This window comes from Rhinichthys klamathensis, unplaced genomic scaffold (assembly GCF_029890125.1).
Source record: "Rhinichthys klamathensis goyatoka isolate OS25496 unplaced genomic scaffold, OSU_Roscu_1.1 h1tg000021l_1, whole genome shotgun sequence".
In the NCBI taxonomy this organism is placed as follows: Eukaryota; Metazoa; Chordata; class Actinopteri; order Cypriniformes; family Leuciscidae; genus Rhinichthys; species Rhinichthys klamathensis.
In genome coordinates this window covers 1,319,471-1,344,400 of record NW_026606572.1, presented here as the reverse complement: position 1 = coordinate 1,344,400, position 24,930 = coordinate 1,319,471, and the positions used below count along the sequence as shown (strand labels likewise).

The following is a 24,930-nucleotide window of genomic DNA, read 5'->3' as shown; positions in this document are numbered from 1 at the left end:
GCACCACAATGCCATGGGGTTGTTAGGTGGTGATTTCTGCCTTACTGCAGTATATTGTTTATATTGGCTATGAGATAAAGATAGCTTTATTGTACGTTTATGGAATATTTTCATCCATGTTATCATCAGATAAAAAAAATAAGTCTGCCAATAAAGCTGCATGATTTGAGTTGGTTTGCAACTTTTCTTGCACAAAACAGTGTTTGTCTTTGGCATGGTTGTAACAGGAATGCCCCAGATGTGCTGCTCATCCTTCTTTCTCACAGTCGTGGTTTCATTACTCAAACAGAGCGCTCTTCTTATGACCTCTCAGTCATTACTCACCCTCATGAAGAGAGAGAGAGAGAGAGAGAGAGAGAGAGAGAGAGAGAGAGAGAGAGAGCCACACCTGGAGGAAGAAAATAATCAAAAATGGATTGAAACTGAGAAAAAGCAAGTGGTGTGTGAGAGAGAGGCAGTGTAGAGAAAGAAACCAATAAATCTGAGTATAGCATGCAGTATTAAAAACACAAATCACACATAACATGCGGAATTGAACTAAAATTAATCAGTGAAGCCTTTTTTTTAAATCTAAAGCACTTCAGAAACATATGACAAAAGGACATGCTTGTGTTTGAGAGTTTAAATAATCAATGTGTCTTAGAATATTTTTTTATTTTGTTATTATCGCTCCTACACAAAAGAGAGCAGTTGAGCGAGACATGTTATGTTAAATTGTCAATAAACAAATCACAGCCTTCTCTTTGTGTCTTTTATACACTGAACCATGTACATTAAATGTACCATTGAGATGGGTAATAACATATAGACTGCTCTCATTAGCTTATTATTTTACAAGGCTATTAGCGCAGATGGTGTAAGATGGTGACATTAAGGTATTTTACAAACACACACACTGATTTTATTTTTACTTTAAATTGGCAGAGGAAAATAAAAAGGACAAGACAACCAGAGTGGGTAATTACTTCAATGTAAAATTGAATCAAAATGTTTAAAGAAATTAAAAAGGGGAGAGGGTCCACCTAGTGCGTGCTCTGGGAGGAAATCATAGCTGGGGCATCCTTGGTTACTGCTACTTGAGATGGTGGGTCTGGGGGATTGTGGGTGGTCCCATGGCAGGCTTGTTACATGATGTTTTGCCCTCCCAGCCACAGAGGGGTTTCTTCTCTTCTCCTCCGACTCTCGAGATGAGCACTAAACCTCTACCGGTATCCATGGTGACCCACTGGGAACTCAGATTCCTCAAGGTAGCTCGCCAGATGATTCAGGAGGGAGCAGGAGTGAGTGGTAAACTGGAAAGGAAAAGTGATGGTTTATGCTGTCAATCCAAATGAACTTTTTGCAGAGATGTGATGTTTCAGTTTCAATCACATTCTGATAGATTATACTTTGTTACTCTGACTGCGCCAGTTTACTGTTACGCATTACTCAGAGCTTGTTATTAATAATTTGGAACTAAAGGTTGCATCCGGCAGACGCACTGAGCCTCTCAAGCCCTTTATTGTCATTCGCACAGGGTGATGGGTTACACTGTACTATGAAATTCCCTTGACGCTTAGCACGAATTGCATAGAGAAGAGAGAAATAAATATACTGAGAGTTAGAAAATAAAAATGATTTAATAGCAGGAATAACTAAATATATGTACTTGAGATTTTTTTTTGTTTTATAAAATAAGTATGGAAGTGTGTGGCAGTGCAAATATTTTTCTGAACGTGCCAATATTATGAGATGTACAGTATGTGCAATATTTCAGTACTTGTAGTGCTGTTAATTGCAATACTTGTAGTTGTGCAAGGTCTATGTTCTGCAACAGAAGGATGGCCTTTGGATGGGAAGCTATCACAGTGTTTAGTAGAGGAGAAAGTCACGGAAATATATAAACTACACTACTGTTTCAAAGTTTGTGGTCAGAAATGTATTTAAGGAAATAATATTTTAATTTTTTAGCTCTTTCTAGCTAAAGCAAATCCACAAACTAATAAAAGGATTTATTATTTTTTATAAGGTCGTCTGTTGACTGCCGTTTATATAAAACCCCTTCAATATAGTTGTTGTTACCTCAGGGGAGGAGGGGAGTCAGCAAAAAAATAAATAAATAAATGATAATAGAGTACCGCCACCTCTTTTGGGCCACTTAAAGCTCTGATTAAAAGTAAGGTATAAAGCCGTCATTGCAGTAAGGTAAAAAGCGAAGAAGTAGGCCTACATCTTTGTACCTTATTTACCCCTAAATGATACATAGTATTAGTACTTCAAAACTACATATTACCTAAGTGTACATATAGTACTTTAGGTGTATTAGTACCTTTTATCTTTTGTACCTTAGGGTACTGCCCCAGTGACAGCTTTGTACCCTTTTTTCTGAGAGTGAAATCGTGAAATCTGCAGTAAAGACACTTATAAAGGATTTAAAATAAATGCTGTTCTGATGAACTTTATATTCATTCGAGAATCATGAAAGCAATGTATCATGGTTTCTACAAAAGTATTAAGCAGCACAACTGTTTCAACATTGATAATATTAGGAAATGTTTCCTGAGCAGCAAATCAGCATATTAAAATGATTTCAAACGAATCATGTGACACTGAAAACTGGAGAAATTTGCCATTAAAGAATTTAAATATATATATATATTAAAATAGAAAAGTTATTTTATATTGCAATACTATTTCACAATATTACTGTTTTAACTGTAGCCTTAATCAAATAAATGCAGCCTCTAAGACTTTTTTTCAAAAACATTTACAAAAATATTAACAACCCGAAACATTATTCTGAAAGTGATAAAGACATAACTGACTAATAATAAACAACAAATTTCTAACTTCCTGCCTACCCTGCTTGAAAGAGAAAAAAAGACTGGTCTCCCAGACTGATCAGGCTGGTCTGTTGCTGTTTAAATAGTTTTGGGCACTTTTCAGCTGGTTAGGCTGGGAGAACAGCTAGGTCTAAACCAGCTGAGATCATAAAACCATTTTAGGCTGGTTTTGATGTTTTTCAGCAGGCCAAAGAAACCAGTTTCAAATGTTCAAAGGACGCCACCCTGCGGATCACATAAGAAATGCACTAGTCTGATAAAACATTAACAACAACAGCATATAACCTGTCTAATAACGGGAGGGCAGCATATTGCATATTTAACATCTCATATATATATATATATATATATATATATATATATAGGCTGGGCTACATGCTCATGCTTTCACCCTCCCACTAGTGTATAGAACTATTTTACAATATCCTTTCATTGAAACGCTCTCTCTCGCTAATCTCTCATAATAGGTCTCCTAACAAATGCACACAAGATCTCTGTTATGACACATTTGTCATGCAAAGAGCAGGTGAATGCAGTCCACATGCAAAGCAGGATGCGAAGCAGACTGGTCACAAAACGGCTGTCTGTGCTGTGATGTCATCTGCCGGAAGATGCAGGTTTTGTGCGCTGACTGTATTCCAGTGAAAGGCGTTTGACAGCTTGTCGTAAAGGAAATGGGAGCGAAGCGATAGCATTACTCATCTCCATGGAGCGCCATATAATGCGCCATCCCACTAATAAAACGTTTTAGAGAAAATGGTTCCCAGTTCAACGACTGGTTGATAATAGACAGCCTATTTCCCCCCCCCCATTACAATCATATTACTAAGAGCATCGACATTGCTGGTGTGGCCATGAATCCGGCGGAGCAAACGGTTACTTGGCTCATTACGCTCGGGGTTTTGGAATCACCAAAAAAGACCATTTCGGACCCTGATGGATTTCTGCAGTCTTCGCTAAAGGATGGGGTTGTCCTGTGTAGGCTGCTGGAGCGGCTGCGTCCAGGCACTACTGATAAAGTAAGCGCGCATCCTCCCTTTGGCGCACCGTGTTTCAGTGTTCATTTTACCTGTAATCTTCACTCTACACACGCGTGGATATGTGTTATCGCATAAGTGGCCAATATAGTGTATATTTTGTAGGTCAAAACAGATGTATGAATGTAATATATGAATGTAAACGCATCCCATGCAGCAGGTCGGTTGTGGCGTTCAGCGCGCGCTAGTGCTGCTGTTGCTCCAGGCAACAACATTGTCAGTCGTCGATTTTTTTGTGAGATTTATACCAAACTAAACGTTTGCCTTTGACTGTCATATTTCACAGGAAATCAGTAAAACATATATTAACCGACTGTGTGTAAGAGCACAGTTTGTATACGTTATGGAAACCTGAGGATAAGCGCGTGCAAATTACATTACATGGCTGTGTATGAATAGCATTAATCTATTAGGTATTATCAAGGTTAGCTATGATGAATCCCGGTTTATATTGCAAACATGGAAAATTGGCCGCCATAGACAGTTAATTAGCAAAAGCAGTAGGCTATATTTAAAGAAACAGTGTTTTTTTTTATTCCCATAAGCATCTGCTTCTTTTCAATGCAATGCAATTCGGAATTTCGGAACATTCATTCAACTATAGTTCAACACACGTTTTTTCTTATCTCAACTAAATTGCACAAAAGTAAAAAGAATGCAATAACATTAAATCACACAATAAATTAAAAACAGTTCATAGTATCAGAGAAAAAACTAAATATTCCACTGAATAAAATGCCTGAGGGCAAATGCAAATATATAGTGATTTAACATGCCTGTAGGGCCTCTCAGAAGGTACAGACTTCAAATGTATTCTTTTTTATAATTAAAGTCAGGTAGTCAGCACATAAGCACTCAAGTATAATGATAGCGTGTTTTCTAAAGCAGTTCATCTTATCCATAAATAATGCATGGAGTCTGTCCTTCTTGGTTTGGTATAGAGGGGGGTGCGTTTTAAGAAATCAGTCATATTCAGGGTCAGCTCTCTGACAATGACAGCAGCAATAACCTCTTTTGAAGCTCCATCTGGTTTGCTTACCAAATTTCACACTCTGACTGTGAGCATAATAGGATGTTTATAGCAGGTGTATTTCCCGGCAAGAGGGCTATGAGGAAATTAAAAAAATAAAATCAAAATTTTGAATACTTAAAGTGGAAAAAGAAATATTAGTGCACTTGACCCTTTTCTAAATGGTGTGCAGGCATCATCATCATGTTTCTGTCGGGACTGTCCATGTGACCAGTCAGAGTGCAACAGAACTATGTTAAATGCAACTGTCATTTAATGCAACATATATATATATATATATATATATATATATATATATATATATATTTTTTTTTTAAATATTACTTGTGTTATTCATGTCACTGCCTTTATTATCATCAGTACATAATGATCCAAATATCTATCGCAGTATTTGTGACTATCAAAATATGAAACTGATCAATAATTAAACAAAACAATCTTAGACACTCAGGTTCTTCTGGTCAATTCTCTGAGCAATAATCAGAACAAGACTGTTTAACTCTTTCAGGGCAGATTTGTCTCAAAACCAGACTCGGACTGCAATGATCATGCAGTTACTGCCATTTCTAGATTTGTTACCCCATTTTGTAGCTCTAAAAGAACAGAAACCATTTTAAAGAACACTTGAAGGTATTCAAACATAAAGCATCCTGACAATTCACTACAAAACATAAATATATCCTAGCTTCAGCTGTTAGGCTCCCTGACTCAAAAGGAAGTATCCATTTCCTACAGTACCGTCTTAGGTATCCTTTGCAGCTCTTAATAGGATGACACTGCAAAGAAGGAAAGATTTATTGACATTACAATTTGATTTGCTGATACGAACATTTGTGAACATCTTTCAGCAAATCAACTTGCAATCTAGACAGTTGCCTTAACAATAACTTAAAGCTCTTACTGTTGCTCCTTGCCGTCTAAGGCCCTGTTAACACCTGGTATTAAGATGCGTTTTGGTCGATCGGTTCACAAGTAGATGAGGGACACATACCTGGTTACATAATCCGTCTCTTTTGTCCACTTTCAACCACTTCTGTCCTGATTTCTTCGATGGGAGGGTCTATGGGCTGGTAAATGTATGGGTTTTTTCACTATAACTTCTACTTCCAATGTTGCGGAACATGTCGCCATATGTTGTGGCACCTCCAGTAGTGACTGACAGATGAGTTGAGCAGTTATACTGTCGTAATTGTGGCACAAAATCTTAAATAAATAGCCTAATTACGTTTAAAAAAAATCTATATAAATAAACTAAACATATTTACAAATCAGTAATATTTTTCAAACATGTAGTCAGTTTGTGGCACACCTGTATTTGAGTGGCACGTGCATGGTGCTGAATTTTATGTAATATACCAAGTAGGGGGTGGTGATGGCGCAGTGGATAAGACACATGCCTTTGGTGTGAGAGACCTGGGTTCGAATCCACTGTGAGACACCAGTGTGTCCCTGAGCAAGACACTTAACCCCTAGTTGCTCCAGAGGCGTGCGACCTCTGACATATATAGCAATTGTAAGTCGCTTTGGATAAAAGCGTCAGCTAAATGACTAAATGTAATGTAAATGTAAATACCAGTGCTGGTATTTTGTTGATCACGCAAACTGTCCATTCTAGAAAAAACACAGAATAAATCTATCATGGGTCACTACGAATACCGCATTAACAGTCGCATCCGTTACTGTAAACCTTTACTTTTGCATGCTGCATGCACGCCGGTAGGTGTCAGTATAAGTAAGTAACATTGGCCAGAGCAAGATAAACCAAAACTTACGACAGTTGAGGAAGATCCACAGGTGTGTATTTAGTATTTGTTTGTGATTTATACTGTAGCAAAAACAAAAAACAAGTAATCAGAGTCTGACACTGATCTAAATAGATAGGCCTATAATTTAATATGTGGTTAGTGGTTATATGATCTATGACTTTAATGTTCCACAATGAATTTTATGAAATTATGTAATAAGAAATACAAATTTTTCTTTTTAAACAGTGGCAACATGCATTCCTTCTGGAGATGCCTGAATGTTTGCTGTAGGCACATTATAATAGACATCCAGAAAACGTTGTCTATTAACAATTTTTTTTATTTTGTGTTATTATGAGAGTTATCAAAACAACTGTGTATTTACAGTGCAATATGTATAGGTGAAACTCGAAAAATTAGAATATCGTGCATAAGTTCATTTATTTCAGTAATTTAACTTAAAAGGTGAAACTGATATATTATATAGACTCATTACATGCAAAGTGAGATATTTCAAGCCTTTATTTGTTATAATTTTGATGATTATGGCTTACAGCTTATGAAAACCCCAAATTTAAAATTAGAATATTGTGAAAAGGTTTTAATAGCTGTAAGCCATAATCATCAAAATTATAACAAATAAAGGCTTGAAATATCTCACTTTGCATGTAATGAGTCTATATAATATATTAGTTTCACCTTTTAAGTTGAATTACGCAGTACGCACCGTGTTTTAAGAATTCTTTGGTTTCCAAAAAATATCTCCATTTGTTTTTCGAAGATGAACATAAGTAGCACAGGTTTAGAACGACATGAGGGTGGATAAGTCTAACTGTAAATTCACATGTAATTGTTAAATAAAACTACAATTTGTTATAAAGAAATACATTTGTTATTTGCATTCTAATCGATTTAGGAAAACAAAATAAAACAGAAAGAAAGGGCCCTAAAAGAGGGTTTAGACACTACAGGCTTAAACTAAAGATATTGCACTGCATTCTTCTGTAAATACTGTTATCCATATCATTATTATTTCACATAAGGATGGGTGGGTTGGCAGACGCTTCCCATGAAAAAAAATTAACAAGGATTGCTTCCACTGATAATTTTGCACTGTACAAATGAAAAGAAACAGATTGCCACATTGGTGGAACCCTCTGGAGAACCTCTGGGCATAAGGTCTCCAGGGAACTTACAAAATGGAGCCTATACTGCAGTTCCTGAAAGAACTCGAAAAACAGTTACACCATTAGGGAGAAATGTTTTGAGGTAACATATTCAAGCTATTTTCAAAAGGGTACCTAACGGTTCTCAAGAAGGTTTCAACAACATGGTGCCAACCAATGCAAAAATGGTCCTTCAAGTATTTTATTTATTTAAACATTTTTACATTTACAGAACATATTAACTTCATTCCTTATGGTTCCACCCCAGCCCAGACACATTTCAGTGTCAATCCACCACGTGTTTTTTCCCTTTTGCAGCAAATGCTGGTCTAGTGAGCTGCTCACAACACTTTGACAACGTGCTTTCTTGCTGCAGTATACAACAAATCCCATGACTGACATTAATTCTGGGGTTTCGTCGATTTTGAATTTGAATTTGAATTTGACTAAGAGCCCCCCCCATTTTTTTTGATGTTTTAACTGTTGTAAGAATGTTTTGATTTACATTATCCTCTTTTACCTCTCAAAATACCTGATCTGAATGACGGATCGGTTTTGATTTCCCCCGCCAGAGCAGGAGACAGGGGTGTGTTGTTCACCTCCCGTTCGTCCCATTGTGTTCGTTCGGTGTCCATCTGAAAACGTCACTTCCTTCTCCTGCTGTCCACTTCCACGGTGCTGTTTAACTCGCAAAGTAGTTGTAGTCAGTCTACAGTCAGTCAGTTAGCCCGTGGACTCTCGTGCCGGATACCTGAGCCAGTCCTTCACTCCCAAAGCGTTCACACATTGCAACCACTCTTCCCGTTTTCCTCAGATCTTTCAAGATCCCAAGAACGACAGCGAGTGCTTGAGCAACATCACGGAGTTTCTGAAGGGCTGCGCGGTGTTTCGCGTCGAGGTAAGTTGGTGTATTTATGGTATTTTGACTGTACTGTAACGTTATGTTGCTGCATTGGCGCCACAATGAAAACAATCAACAAAAGAGACGTGCAGTAGACAGAGGAGACGCAACTCTGGACCGGTGTGAATGAGATCATGCCCCCCTGCACATCGATTCATTGCCGTAATCTGATGGGACAAAAGCTTTGTAATGTTCTGAAAACGTCTCTAGGGTTTATTTGGGGGTTATTGTACGCATTGTCAACAAAATATCTAGATTTTGCGGGCGATGTTGTACACTACAGCATCGATATTGTGCGCTGTGTCAGATATGAATGGCGTTGCTTTGTCCATTCATGTACAGTTTGTCTGTTTCAATTGAGTGCATGAATTTGAGTTATTGGTATAGATTCTTTGATAGAAGCTTTGTTTTCTGCTTGGTTAAGTTTAACAGAAGTGACTTTTATAATGTGTTTAAAAAACTTTTTAATGCCAAGTAGGCCTACCCCCAATATGATGAAGACAAATATTGATGTACAGAATTATTTTGGCCCATGCTGCATATTCAATTAATTTAAATGATTTTGTTTTATTGGTTGATTCTATTGTAGTCTAAAACTATCTATAATATGTAGTATTGATTGTATTATGTAAATTAAAATATATCTGAAATACTGTCTTTTTTCTACAAAATGTTTTTTTTTTCTGTCCACTATTAGGGCTAGACCGTTTATGGCTTGATTAGTTAAAAATGGTTATTAACATGCCAGTTTTGACACAAATATGCACAGGAAGACATACAAAGGCCTAGTAGGATTTTGATCTATGCGCATTTATTAAGGAACAGATGGTTCAGGGCAACGCTAATGTATTGTCAAGTGTATCTAGATGTGGTGAGGTTGAGGCCCACGTCACATATGGAGCTCTTGGTAGACGCATAATGTCAAAAGCATTATTTAAAACATGTAGCCTACTGACCATATCTTATAACCTTTTCTCAAGTTCAGTGGGTATCATCCATCTTTGTGAATAATGTTGTGTCTTGTGTGTCATTGTGATTGTAAATCTAAGATTGCTTCTGCACCATGATCTAGGTATGAAAATGTCTAGAGATGTAAATGTTCTGCCAGTGATTGTGTTAATGAATTCATCTCAGGGTTTGTTTGCATATACTTTCAGTTCTGGCTTTGCTTAAAAATAAAGGTTATTTATTGGCATCCATTGTTTCATGAAGAACCTTTAACATCCATGGAATCTTTCCATTGCACAAAAGGTTCTTTATAGTGGAAAAGGGTTCTTTAGATTAATAAAATGTTCTTCATACAACAACACGGTTCTTTTTAGCTCTAAATGTAAAAACTCACCTGCTTGTAGCTTTCTAGTAATCTTGAAGACATTGTGCATTATGTGGCTTTAGGTCAATATTCATTTTTAATCACCTTGTGCTTAATTGAGTTTTCTCATATTGAGTGTTCTTGCTTTTGTGTTTGTTGTTACACCTTTGTAAAAGTAATTTGCTCCTCTCTGACCTGTTAAAAGGTGTCCGGTTGACCTTGCAATGCCTATTGGGGCTCTATTGGGGATCAACCCTGTCATCACAGCAAGCAAATTTTGGAATAGAAATAAGCTGTTAGTAAACTTATTTTTAGGATTTTATGTGAAACATTACAGCTGTGAGCGCTTGTCACAGAAATTGCAAGGACATGTTATTGTCATTATGCCTCAGGAATGTCTGCCACTCCAGCCCATGATTTGTGTGCACATTCCCGGATGACAACCCTCATCCCATGATTTACATCATGTACGTTATATGATACAACTATAGGCCTGATTGAAAAAAAAGCTTTTTTTTAATCTTCTGAGAGTTTGATTTGCACTTTTTTGTATTAAAGTAGGACTATTTTGACCTCACGGGATGAAAGCTTATACCCTTGCTCTAAATTTGTTGTTTAGGGGATTTTCACTAATCTGCTCAGTGTCCAGTTTACTCTGAACAGCCTCTTCTGAAGCTGCTTCACCATGAAGCATTGCATGAGCCCATTCAGCTGTGATGTGATCTCAAGCTTAACTACATGATGACATTTTCAGATCTGCAGTTTATTTATTTTTTCTTAGGACTCCATCATGCAATTCCTATTGTTTTTTTTTTATATTTGATTTCACATATGGAATCACACCACATTAGGGCCAAAATCGTATGGTTTTCGCTGGAATTATATTTATGTACAGCCAAAACCAAATACATCATTCTAATCTAGTTACTTAAAGGGTTCATCGGATGCCCATTTTCCACAAGTTGGTATGATTCTTTAGGGTCTTCGTGTAAAGTTTGTAATATATTTTGGTTAAAATTCCTCAAAGGCTTTTTGAGGATTAAAAAAAAAAAGGAGTGAATGGATTTTTTTCATTGTGGTGGTTGTGTCCACACACTGCAAAGACACATTTATATGCAAACACCATATAAAAGTGAATTTTGCATCCGATGACCCCTTTAAGTACTTTAAATATGAAAGATTTTAATTAATTTTCTTTATTAATTTGTATTTGTTTATTTTGCAATATGATGGAAGCAACCCAAAAGATATGATAATGTGTCAGGCATCACCTTATGAAACTCTTGAAACAGTTATATTATAAATATGACAGAGTAAGCCATGTTTTAAAAACACAGTGGCTCTTATTGTGTTATACTTTTCAAAAGTTTTTTTTTTATGTTTTTGAAAGTCTCTTAAGCTCACCAAGGCTGTAGATATTTTCAAAATATTTTCTATTTTACTAGGCTATATTTTAAAATGTAATTTATTCCTGTGATGGCAAAGCTGAATTTTCAGCATCATTACTCCAGTCTTCAGTGTCACATGATCCTTCAGAAATCATTATAATATGCTGATTTGCTGCTAAAGAAACATTTTTTAGTATCATAGTTTTTTGGAAACAGTGATACATTTCAGGATTTCAAAAGAACAGCGTTTATTTGAAATATAAATCTTTTGTAACATTATAAATGTCTCTTTTGATCAATTTATTGCATCCTTGCTGAATAAGATTTAGTTTCTCTTTTTTTTTCCATCTTACTGTCCCCAAACTTGCATCGTAAACTTGTTTCTGAAACTGCTTTTTAAGTGTGGTTCAGGTGTGATTTGCTTTTAATTTAATTCTGTAATTACATTTTCCATGGAATTATAGGAGAACATAAAAGAATTTCCATAAAACCGATTATGGATATTCTTATATGTTAGCTTTAGACGTAAGTAGGGCATTATTTTCCAAACAGATATGCTCCTACAGTGATGTAGTAAAGCATTGAAGGAGCAGCATTGCTTTGAAAGCCAATGCGCTCAAGATGATGCATTGTCCACTTATACACACACACACACACTTGTTTTTGCTTCTCTCAGGGCATAAACTGTAATCAGAGCGGAAAGTAAAGCGGAAGCTGATATTTTACTCCCACTGAAGTTCACATGCACACAGCCACTGTCCATTCACAGAAGTACACATAACTGTCAATCAAACAGTTCTAATACTGCAAAAGAGCAACACAGGACAGACCATCTAGAGCTGAACAAATCAGATTTCTCACTTCATAAGCAAAGAGACATCAGTGACCCTTAGCTAACCACACCACCTGCTGAGAGGAACGAGCAGCACACATAACAAATGACTGATGAATGTCTGCATAGATGCTGAATGTGGACTATTTGATTGTACGTCTATCTAATACTATATTTGATTGTACACACAAAAGCCCTTTATGCTAAAAATGAAGAAATTCATCAAAATAAAAATACTTAAGTTACATCTAAAGGAAATCTGTATACTCAGGAAATGAATACAAGAGAAAATATTTAAAAATATCTTCAGCATGAGGTCACAATGTAAAACTGCCAAACAAAGTGTTAAAAAATGTAACAAAAATATACATTTAAATTGAAAGGCAGAGATCTGTAATATATCAAACAATACAAAAAGTAAATCTTAAATTTATATTTTCCATTAAAAAATGCCTATCAAAGTTGTGTCCTCACTTTGCATCAACTCTGAATAAATCAGGCAATGTCAACAGCATCTTTAACTCTGAGCAACCCTTACCTATGTCCTACTCATTGTGGATCCCACAGTAGGACACAGTCCTGGAAGTTGTTTTTCCCTCCATATTTTATAAAAAAACAATGTTGAAGTCTCTGTGGTCACATCTTTAACATGTCAACACTGTTGGTTTTTACATGTTTGACTGTTTTGTAAATAGTTGTGGGATAAATCTTGGTATTTTTGTTTGGTAATTTTACAAAATTGCTCCACTGTACACAATTGGTTAAGGTGGAAAAATATTACTTTTTGTCAACTTTTTCTGATTGTAAGCTAGTTGACTTGTAAGCTGGAGTTGACAAGAGCTCACAAAACTCTTTAGTGATATGATATATTTTTTGGTTATGTGGAATTATGTTATGTTGTTTCATGATTTTATTTACATATAGCCTATATTTGGCCTGATTTACAGGCCTTTATTTACATAACATGTTTACATCTACTGTCACTATGAAGTTAAGATTCTTATTTTTTTATGGAATATTGCAGTTTTTATTATAAATAGTTTATTTATGCACATTTTATATATATATATATATATATATTTTTTTTACAACCTGTCACTCCCATAAGATCACGGCAAAAGCAAACCCTGATGTAATGGACTAGAGAGCGAACATGCCAGTTGCCCTCTGCTTAAGTCATGCAGGTCGGCACAAATAAAATGTACGTAATTGATGCGGTTTAAAGACAGGCTACAGATCCTTTGGATTCAAATTGGGAACCTTTCTGTTGCTGCTACAGTGTAGCACATAATGATGCTTACCATTACACTCAACCTAACATGCGCATTGTGAGCTACTGGAGATCAAGAATGAGACACAAGAGAAGGTTCACCCAAAAATGAAAATTGTCATCATTTACTCACCCTCATGTTGTTCCAAACCCATAAGACTTTCGTTCATCTTCGAAACACAAATGAAGATATTTACGGTAAATGAATTCTGAGAGATGTCTGTCTCTCCATTGACAGTCCATGCAACTACTGTTTTTACGCTTCAAACGTAAAGAGATCGTAAAACTAAGCCATATGAATTGAGTGGTTTAGTCCAAACATTCATCAACACACACACATCAGTTGTGGTAAACAGAAGCTCAAGCATGCATGCTTGACATGCGACAACCAATGAGGTTCATTCTCGTGTGTTATGAAGCATGTTTGGGCTTCCGTAAGAACCAATGAGGTTTGTTCTCGCACGTCTAGCAGGTTTGGGTGAGCTTCTGTTTATGTTCGCTGATCAGTGTTTATATGTGAATGAAAACCTAAACTCGGTCTTTTCATCATATAAAGCAATCCAGCCTAATTCTAAACCACTCAATTCATACGGATTAGTTTTGAAATCTCTTTATGAACTTTTTAAATGGAGGGACAGAAATCTCTCAGATTTAATAAAAAATATCTTCATTTGTGTTTTGAAGATGAACAAATGTCTTACGTGTTTGGAACGACATGAGGGTGAGTAAATGATGACAGAATTTACATTTTTGGATGACCTATCCCTGGCCTTTAATGTGCTTGGAATAGGCTAGAGTCCTATATGGCTCTTTCACTGTTTTAACTGACTTGTAGGTGGTCTAGATTAATGATGTTATGTATTGTTTTTCTCTCTCTATAGCCATTTGAGGCTGGTGACCTGCTTCAGGGCTACAACTTCAGCAGAGTCCTCACTACACTGGTTGCCCTCAATAAAGTGACTGCAGGTAAGTCTAGTATCTAGAACTATCCCATTTAGTTTTTCACAATATGAATTAATTAATTTTTTAAAACATTATTCTTTTAAAGGTACACTATGTAACTTTTGGCCCACTAGTGGTTAAAAAACAAAACCGCATGCATTTTGCAGAAGAACATTGTTTTGGTTGTGCTTTGGCTCTGCATAACTGGAGATGAATATGGTAATCCTACTGCTCATAAAACATTCACTTCTCGGCTTAAGAGATATAACCAGTTTAGATGGAAGAGATCTCAAGGTGACTAGCTGAAGACGTTACTGTAGCTATACCTATTAATAGACACGCGGTACTTCCTGGAAAATAAATTCCAGCACAGTGCTACAACAACCATAATGAAATGACACTTCACAATATATAATGCTTCACAATGAACTCTGTTAGAGAGCTATATATGGCAATTTATCTGTTCAATAAAATATGCTTATTACAATATTTAAAATCCATCTGTTTTGCCATCTCCGAAAAGCCAAGCCAATGTTGATTCTTGTTTTATTAGGAGCTCTGTCGCGTTCTCTTTTTGCCAGCAGACTCTCCTCTGTTTTTTTTTTCTTTTCTTTTTTAAATGGGTGATTCCCCGGAGGTTCGAGTCAGCCTTTCTCGCTCCTTGTGACAACTAACCTATGCCACTCCAACACCATACACGCATCAAAGTAGTCTGGAGCAACTTTTCACTCATGGGCGAGTGGCGTATGTTTGCAATTTCCCATGAAAACCGTCTAGACAGGTCTAAAATATAAACACCTAAAATAGGCTTACCATGGTGAATCAGGGTAAGACACAAACACGTTTTGGAAGAGGGTTTGATGTATCATTTTGTTAATTTTGAACCAAAAGTTACATAGTGTTCCTTAAAAATACATTATTAGCAGTTTAAAATGTGTTCAAAGTTCTGAATGTGCTCCTCTAATAATGTGTGGCACTGTTACAGATGTTCCCAGTGGTTGTTATTCTCTTCTGTGTTCTCTGTGTTGGTGTAGATATTGGCATCGGCAGCGACTCTGTATGTACGCGTCACTCTTCCGCCCACCGGATCAAATCCTTCGAATCGCTGGCCTCCCAGTCTTCACTGGGACGATCATCTAAATTGCTCCATAACCAGTTCCGCAGCCTTGTGAGTAACTTTGGGGTGAGACCTCTCAACCAACCTCACCAGATCACAATGGAAATATCTGCATAACATCTGCACCACTGTTCCAAAGTTTTGTGTCAGGGATTTTTTTCAATGCTTTTTTAAAGAAGTGTCTTAAGGCTCTCTCACACTGAGCGCGACACGATAAAGCTAAGCTAATCGCAGACAAACGGAGCTTTCATACTGAATGCGAAACATTTTTCCTCATGTATGTATCTTGTAGGTTTTCCCATTCGGCTTTAACCTCATCTGCTGCACAACATACAACAGTAAATTAAGATAAATAAAGTTTGGTACTACACAGAAACCATCATCGAGTGCGTGTAATAACTTCAGACTGCGATCTAAAGTGTATTTTGATTAAGTAATGAGCAGATGTGCATTATTTGTAGTGTTTTATAATAAACTGAACTGCTTAGCATTTCTTATGTAAGCATTTCTCATTCTTTATTGTTATGAAATACCCCAAGCCGCATGAAAAACACATACAGAACATACACTCACCGGCCACTTTATTAGGTACACCTGTCCAACTGCTCGTTAACACTTAATTTCTAAGCAGCCAATCACATGGCGGCAACTCAGTGCATTTAGGCATGTAGACATGGTCAAGACAATCTCCTGCAGTTCAAACCGAGCATCAGTATGGGGAAGAAAGTTGATTTGAGTGACTTTGAACGTGGCATGATTGTTGGTGCCAGAAGGGCTGGTCTGAGTATTTCAGAAACTGCTAATCTACTGGGATTTTCACGCACAACCATCTCTAGGGTTTACAGAGAATGGTCCGAAAAAGAAAAAACATCCAGTGAGCGGCAGTTCTGTGGGCGGAAATGCCTTGTTGATGCCAGAGGTTAGAGGAGAATGGCCAGACTGGTTCGAGCTGATAGAAGGGCAACAGTGACTGAAATAACCACTCGTTGCAACCGAGGTATGCAGCAAAGCATTTGTGAAGCCACAACACGCACAACCTTGAGGCGGATGGGCTACAACAGCAGAAGACTCCACCGGGTACCACTCATCTCCACTACAAATAGGAAAAAGAGGCTACAATTTGCAAGAGCTCACCAAAATTGAACAGTTGAAGACTGGAAAAATGTTGCCTGGTCTGATGAGTCTCGATTTCTGTTGAGACATTCAGATGTTAGAGTCAGAATTTGGCGTAAACAGAATGAGAACATGGAACCATCATGCCTTGTTACCACTGTGCAGGCTGGTGGTGGTGGTGTAATGGTGTGGGGGATGTTTTCCTGGCACACTTTAGGCCCCTTAGTGCCAATTGGGCATCGTTTAAATGCCACGGCCTACCTGAGCATCTGACCATGTCCATCCCTTTATGGCCACCATGTACCCATCCTCTGATGGATTCTTCCACCATGTCACAAAGCTCTAATCATTTCAAATTGGTTTCTTGAACATGACAATGAGTTCACTGTACTAAAATGGCCTCCACAGTCACCAGATCTCAACACAATAGAGCATCTTTGGGATGTGGTGGAACGGGAGATTCGCATCATGGATGTGCAGCCGACAAATCTGCGGCAACTGTGTGATGCCATCATGTCAATATGGACCAAACTCCCTGAGGAATGCTTCCAGCACCTTGTTGAATCTATGCCACGAAGAATTGAGGCAGTTCTGAAGGCAAAAGGGGGTCCAACCCGTTACTAGCATGGGGTACCTAATAAAGTGGCCGGTGAGTGTATATTGTTCTAATCATATATTTATTTGGCTTCATGTTTCATCTGTAAAAACATTTCGCTCAGTTATTTATGTGCGGAACCGTGCTGAACTCAGAAGGAGGAAATGAACATGACGTCGCCGTTCGGTAGGGCAGGAGTTATGATCAGATAATATGATTGACATGACAGCACTAAAGCGAATTATAGACGCATAACAGACACGCACGGAAGAAAACAGCGCTCTGTGCGCTGTTTCAAGCTCTTCAGATCACATAGGTTTTCAAAACAGTGCCACCAATCTCACACTTTTGTGTAACCGCAGCGGCTCGGGTAAGCTCAAATCTAATTGGACGGCTTGTTTCATTGCTGGGCGATGGGGAAAGAAATCGATACACTGGTGGAAAAAGGAAACTGTAGCGCTGCAATTGATCGCGCCCAGTGTGAATAGCTCCATAGGGATCTGTTGTTTCGATTAAAGAGTTTCATCGCGACATACATTCGCGTCGCTTAATCACGCTCAGTGTGAAAGGCCCTTTATGCGCACAAAGACTGCATTTATTTGATCAAAAAATACAGTAAAACAGTAATATTGTGAAATATTATTACAATTTAAGTTAACTGTTTTCTATTGTAATATATATTTTAAAATGTAATTTATTCCTGTGATGGTAAAGCTGAACCAATTACTCTTCTTTAGTCTTTAGTCTTACATGATCCTTCAGAAATCATTCAGTGCTTAAACATTTCTTCTTATCAATGTTGAAAACAATTGTGCTGCAATATATTTTTGTGAAAACGGATACATACGAGTTCTTTGATGAATGGAAAGTTTTAAAAGGACAGCATTTATTTTAAATAAAAATCTTTCACTTTTGATAAATTTAATGCACCCTTGCTGAATAAGGATTAATCTCTTTAAAAAAAATTCCTACTGACACCAAACTTTTGACCAGTAGTGTATAAAACTGTCCATGTGAGGAGCTGTTATGTTGGCATATTTTTTAGATAAGTTACAAAGGCAAAGATATCTTTCTTTTGATGTTTGTAACTTAAAGGTGCAATGTGTAATATTTCTGAGGATCTATTGACAGAAATGCAATATAAGATCCATAACTACGTATGTGTTCAGTGGTGTATAAAGACCTTACTCAATGAACCGTTATGTTTTTATTACCTTAGAATGAGACATTTATATCTACATAACCGCGGGCACCCCCTTCTATGAAGGTCGACATATTGTGACGTCATGTTTCTACCGTAGCCGACAGCGAACAAACAGCGCTACAGAGCACGTTTCGTTCATACCTTGAAAGAGAAGCCGCAGAAAGCTAGAAGCTAGCCATAGACACCGTGAGTAGTGACTTTTCCCTTGTCAGTCGTGTAAAATATGTAGTTGGATTGTTTCATGTAACTCAGTTCTTCTCCCTCGCTGTGTTATGGCTTTGACAATCAGCTGATTAGTACTATTGACGTTACAGGAGTCACCAACCCGTCGATCTTGGAAGCATTTAAAGTCGATCGTGAAGAGTTTTCAAAACCAGAGAAAAAAACCTATATTTTTATTCATTATTATTTATTAATTTGTGTGTAGTAAATGGTGTCTAGGGGATGCGGAGGCCCGCACGCTGTTACAATCACGTCATTTTTGCCGCGCGCACCTTTGCGCTCATGCGGACACGTCGAGTATAAACAATGCTTGCTTTAACCAGCTCAGCCACAGCCCTACAGCATAACAGCTCATATTAGCCAGCTAAACTTTTACTACCCTGTTAGAAAAAATATGTAGTTGGATAGTTTCATGTGGTTCTTCTCCCTCGCTGTATTATGGGTTTGCTATGTGGGGAGAAATGTGCTGGTTACGTTCGTGAGACAATCAGCTGATTACTATTATTATATTATATATTAAGACCCTTGATCCTCACCTGACTATGGCTTTGTAAACTTTATCCATGATGTGGTTTATAATGGACTGTGGTACAGAAACTTGGCTTACTCTGGCTATTCTCTGCTGTCTCAGACGACGATATGTTTGTCCCGTTTTAGCAACCGTAGCTTCTTCGAAAGGGAGGGGGGAGCAGTGGGCTGAGCCATTAGTGCAACTCGCAACCGAACCGCTAGATGCCGCTAAAATCTACACACTGCACCTTTAACTTATTGGTTTTAGAAGTAGTGTCCTGAAACTCTGTCTTGTGCAAACATATTAATTAATGTAAATGGGACAGTTTTGATTTTCTGACTCATGAGGCTGTATGTAAGCATAAGTACTCTCTCTCTTATAGGACATGACGGAGAACAGTAACGCTCAGTTAGTGGTTAAAGCTCGCTTCAATTTCCAGCAGACCAATGAGGATGAGCTTTCTTTCAGCAAGGGTGACATTATCAATGTTACTCGCACAGAAGAAGGGGGCTGGTGGGAAGGATCCTTCAACGGCAAGACAGGCTGGTTTCCAAGCAATTATGTCAGAGAGATCAAAGGGTCAGGTATGTGTCAGTTTGCTGTAGACCATTATAAATATATAAACACGGTCTTCTCTAGCACATCACTCCACAGTGCACATTTATTAAAACAATCTATGTGGCCTTACAGACAAACCAGTGTCCCCTAAATCTGGAACTCTTAAAAGCCCCCCCAAAGGTTTTGATACCACAGCCATCAGTAAAACCTACTACAACCTGGTAAGTACATTTTAATCAAATATCCTTTTGAAATGTCACCAGGTTGATTTGCTTAATTTAGTAGGTTTTGTGCATAAACAGTAATCAGACTCAGTTGATTTGTGAATGAGCGCCGCTGATTAGTAATCATAGTGTTACAAATATCTGTTTGTTTGTCTTCAGGTGCTACAGAACATTTTAGAAACTGAAACAGAGTATTCAAAGGAGCTCCAGAACCTTTTGACCAACTACCTGAGACCTCTACAGATGACAGAAAAGTAAAACCCTTGCTATCCTCCAAAAAACACACAAACACAAGAATAAAATACTCAATTTAGCTTTTAAAATTAACATTATTATATCTTCTCTGACTAGGGCTGCCAATTTTATGGCTAGTTTCAAAGATAAGGCTTATATTAAGCCATAAGTAGCTCTTAGTATAATTAGGCCATTTAAGTAGCTTTTATAAACATGCCTTAGACATAAAAGATTACTGATGTGCATTTTGAGTCAAAACAATGGTACTGACATATTTTAAGATATATCAGTGCAAGTTAAGCCTTGTCTTTGAAACCGAGCATCAGTGTGTTAATCAAGTGTGATTAAGAAAATATTTGTGATTAAAACATTTTAACCAATCCCTTTGAAGTTTTTTCATTATTCAAGTGAAGTACAGATTTAATGTTTAAGCATTGACTGTTCTCATCGAATTTAACCAATCCCCTTGAAGTTTTTTTATTATTCGAGTGAAGTACAGACTTAATGTTTAAGCATTGACTTTTCTCATCGTTTCTCATAGACTGAGCACCTCAGATGTGAGTGTCATTCTCGGGAACCTGGAGGAAATCAGCACTTTCCAGCAGACTCTGGTCCAGTCACTGGAGGACTGCACCAAGTGAGTTTCATTCTAACCTTGAGCAGCCGTGTGATTCCTGGACTCTCTTAATAGCCACTGAGTAATTTACGACAGGAGGGACTAAGCACTTAGTGAAACTGAGACTCAATCAAATGCATCGAGTTTCGACTTCTAGATGATGAAAATAGACCTGGGCGGTAACGTAAACCTGAGGTCCATTAAAGGGAAGGTTGACCCAAAAATGAAATTTTTGTCATCATTTACTCACCCTCAAGTTATTCCAAACCCGTATGAGTGGCTTTCTTCTGTTGAACACAAAAGAAGATATTTTAAAGAATGCTAACCAGACAGTTGACGGCAGCCACTTCCATAGTATTTTTTTCCCCACTATGGAAGTCAATGGGTTCCGTCAACTGTCTGGTTACCAAGATGGAACAACATGAGGGTGAGTAAATGATGACAAAATTTTCATTTTTGGGTGAACTATCCCTTTAAGAGGATTCGAGTATCACTAGAGTTTTCCAATGTTTACACTGACCTCTAGTGGTCAAGAGCTCAAATAGGAATAAGTCCAAACTTATACACAACAGCAGTATAGATAACAAGATTGGAAAATGCAAAATGAGTTTTTCAGCAAAAATGTTTGAGTTCCCTTTCAATACTTTACTCATACTGCATCGCTAGACGCTGTTATGGGGAAAACTCCTTTTTTCTCCGAATTCTGAAGCCTTTTTAATCACGCAGTGAAACTGCACGGCCATTGGTTCGTGCAGAGTAATAAAACGAACCGGAGCTGCACGAGCCTATGACAGAGAAGCCCGCCAGAGTGCGCCAATTTGGGCGTGGCATCTGGCTATAAAGCAGGCGATCTGGCATAGGATACTCAGATCAATTCTCCTTCAGCGAAGATGACTATCTCTTTGCTGGACTTCAAGACTAAGCTGAAGAAGCCTTCTCGCTGTTGAATAAGCCCTCGCAACGGATAAGCTGACTCGGAGCGCAGGCATCTGCTATCTAGCTGATAGACCGGCGCTCTGCAAGGAGCTGATTACAGCGCTCTGCAGCGAGCTGATTCGGCTACATCCCCTGTTGGTATCCGGCGATTTCTATGAGAAGCTAGCTTCCTATGCATCTCTGAGAATGATGCTCCTCCCCTACTTCTGTCAGGTGAGTATACAGAGCTTATGTTTGTTTCAAAATGCCCAAACCTCTGAGCGCGTCACTTGCCGGCTCCGCCCCCGCAAGCCGTGTTCATTGAGGTCCAGCGCTACGAGAGCGCTAGTCTTGCCTCGCTGCGTTCACGGACTGCTTTCTCTGAAAGTGGCTCCTCCCCTCGTTCCCCATTGCTGTCTTTCTCTCGAGCATGAGACAAAGAAACAATTAAGGGGTTACAGGGCTGAGTGAACGGGTCTAAGTGTGCTGATTGAATGGGACCCCAAACAGCCTCGTTTATGTCTCCTAGCACCCGGTTCAGTTCCCGGTGCTGGAGACAGTGTGTTTGTTGCAGCCTCTGAGCCTGTTCAGTTTCACGCTCCCATGCTGTTATAATGAACACCAACATACTCAAAAGAGAGGGCTCTTTTCCTCTTCCACTTATCACGAGCCCCAAGCCCCTGCACAACGGCCTGTCGCTCGACCAAATAGAACCTCTTGCCACTCGGGCCAATGCCTGGGAGGCCATCCCCGGAGTGTCAGAATGGGTTTTGGGCGTAGTAAAACGAGGTTACGCTCTACAATTCGCTCTAGACCCCCGCTCTTCAGCGGCGTGGTTCCCACCTCGGTAAGGAGCAGCGAAGCTCTCGTCCTCCGCACCCATGTGATGAATTTACTGACGAAAGGAGCCGTAGAAACGGTTCCGCCAGCACAAAGCGAGTCAGGCTTTTACAGCCGTTATTTCCTCGTCCCCAAGAAAGATGGCGGACTCAGACCCATCTTAGACCTCAGATGCCTGAATCGCGCCCTTATGAAATGGACGTTCAGGATGATTACTTTGAAACAGATCTCGCAAATATGCGAGACTGGGGACTGGTTCTTCTCTCTGGACCTGAAAGACGCATACTTTCACATCCAGATAGCTCCCCATCACAGTCGATTGTTGAGATTCGCCTTCAATTTCGCCAGGGCCAATTTCGCCAAGAGCTCACTGTCCCCCAGCCAACGGATTTTGTTCCTGGGAACAGTCTTCGACTCGGCCCAAATGTGGGCCGCAGTCACGTCAGAGAGCGCTCTGACCATTCAGGCCTCTTTCAAAATTGGGGCCTCTCCCACCATCAGGTCTTTTCAGAAGATGCTGGGCCTCATGGCCTCTGCATCTCCAGTACTTCAGCTAGGTCTGCTGCACATGCGGCCCCTACAGTACTGGTTGAAACCTTGAGTACCAGCCCATGCCTGGCATCACGGACGCCTACGTATCAAGGTGAGCCAGGGCTGCGTGGCCCCTTGGAGGAATCCTCATTGCCGGGCGAACCAAGGGGCAGACATGCTATCTCGAAGCAATGTCCCCTCGGAGGAGTGGATGTTTCACCCCCACACGGTTCACAAAATATGAGAGATCTTCGGGAAGGCAGAGGTCGACCTCTTTGCCACAGAAGACAACTCTCACTGCCCAACTTATTTCTCAAAGACCAGGGATGCGCTTGCCCACGACTGGCCCAGCCGTCTCCTTTACGCTTTTCCCCCGATCGCACTGATCCCTCAGGTCATCAGACAAATCAGGGAATACAAACATGTAGTCCTCTTCATGGCCCCTCTCTGGAGGAACCAACCTTGGTTCTCAGAGCTGACGCAGCTGCTCACAGCAGCCCCGTGGCCCATCCCTCTGCAATGGGACCTCCTCTCTCAGGTGAACAGGACGATTTGGTGCCCCCAACCTGAGTTGTGGGCACTGCACCTTTGGCCTCTCGGTGGGAGCCTATGGACCTCCCCGAGAGAGTTTTAACCCCCTGGGGTCGGCTATCGCGCCGGCGCGATTGTCTCGCTTTTTTTCTTATCAGTGTAAAAGAGACTCAAAATACTCGGTTAAATTTGATCTTACATATAAGTGTTGTACATCATTAGATCCTGTTAAGTTTCTATTTTTTTTGTGGATACTCACAATAAAAACAAAGTGTTGTGCTTTTCACCAAATAAAGAAAAACAAACATGATGCGAGTTCTGCGTTCTCTCTGTCAGTGAAGTCCATTCTGAAACGCGTCCTAAGATTAACTGTAACTCCGCGATTACTTGTCACACAGGCACGAGAGGTTTTTCTTTATGAAGCTTAAATTCTCTTCTTTTAAATGAAGTAATTTATATAAAAAACAAATATTCTCAGTTTATGCAATCTGTATGAAAAGAGAGTGCTGTCAGTATTTTTTTCCCCAGCTCATTACACTTCATTACGCGTTAATCTGACACGCCCACGGAGGACGCACGCTATTCAAACGCAAATGTCGAGGCAAGCCATGACAATGCCCACATCAGCCTTTCCACCGCGGCGGTAAAATGTGTGGTGTATTTGCTGCCTTTTACCGCTAAGAGGCGCTACAATCATAGACTGTGAAAAGTGTTTGTTTATTCCGGTTTATTCTCTCTAATGCGTAATCTGCTGCCGCACCGCGCTGATTCAGAGCGATTGAAAGCTGGTAGCAGAAGAATTCAACAAGTGAAATGTAGTTAAAATAATTCATAATCACAATACTGAAATTAGGCTACTGAAATGTAATTGAATAAATAATGAAAACATTTCAACATAAAACATTGCAATAAAAACATTTAGGCTACATGAATGAGGCTTTACAACTTTATCAGCGTACAGACGGTAGCTCAGTGATCAACGCAACGACACGAGCTTCGAGGAGCTTCATTCGACCCGAGATCGAATCTCAATGCATACATGTTGTTAATCGATGTTGTCCTACGTTTATATTTTCCCACCTTGATGCTTAAATAGGTAACTGTTTATATCTGTTTACTTATTTAAAGTCAAGAGTTTTGTTTGATTATCATTACAACATAAATTTGCTACATTCCTTTAGAACCGCAGCCGCTGCACAAACGACAAAAACTGATGAAGGAAGATTCTCAGCCGATTGCATCAGAAAATGAAAAAGAAGAAGCTCGTCTTTAGT

At 38.9% G+C, this 24,930-nt stretch overlaps 1 protein-coding gene across 5 annotated transcripts in view; it reads left to right on the top strand.

Annotated features, from left to right (window-relative positions):
- Window positions 1–3,398: 3,398 nt before the first annotated feature.
- arhgef7a (Rho guanine nucleotide exchange factor (GEF) 7a) overlaps window positions 3,399–24,930 on the top strand; it is a 39,922-nt gene continuing 18,390 nt past the window's right edge. For 3 of the 5 annotated variants that reach the window (XM_056241083.1, XM_056241101.1, XM_056241108.1), the window contains exons 1-8: window positions 3,400–3,841; window positions 8,615–8,698; window positions 14,385–14,469; window positions 15,480–15,613; window positions 19,590–19,791; window positions 19,898–19,986; window positions 20,149–20,243; window positions 20,765–20,860. In XM_056241083.1, coding sequence (XP_056097058.1) covers window positions 3,677–3,841; window positions 8,615–8,698; window positions 14,385–14,469; window positions 15,480–15,613; window positions 19,590–19,791; window positions 19,898–19,986; window positions 20,149–20,243; window positions 20,765–20,860 — 950 coding nt within the window. In that variant the 5' untranslated portion in view covers window positions 3,400–3,676. Of the gene's footprint in view, window positions 3,842–8,614; window positions 8,699–14,384; window positions 14,470–15,479; window positions 15,629–19,589; window positions 19,792–19,897; window positions 19,987–20,148; window positions 20,244–20,764; window positions 20,861–24,930 lie in introns of all 5 variants that reach the window. The other 2 variants (XM_056241074.1, XM_056241092.1) reach the window with 1 other exon arrangement.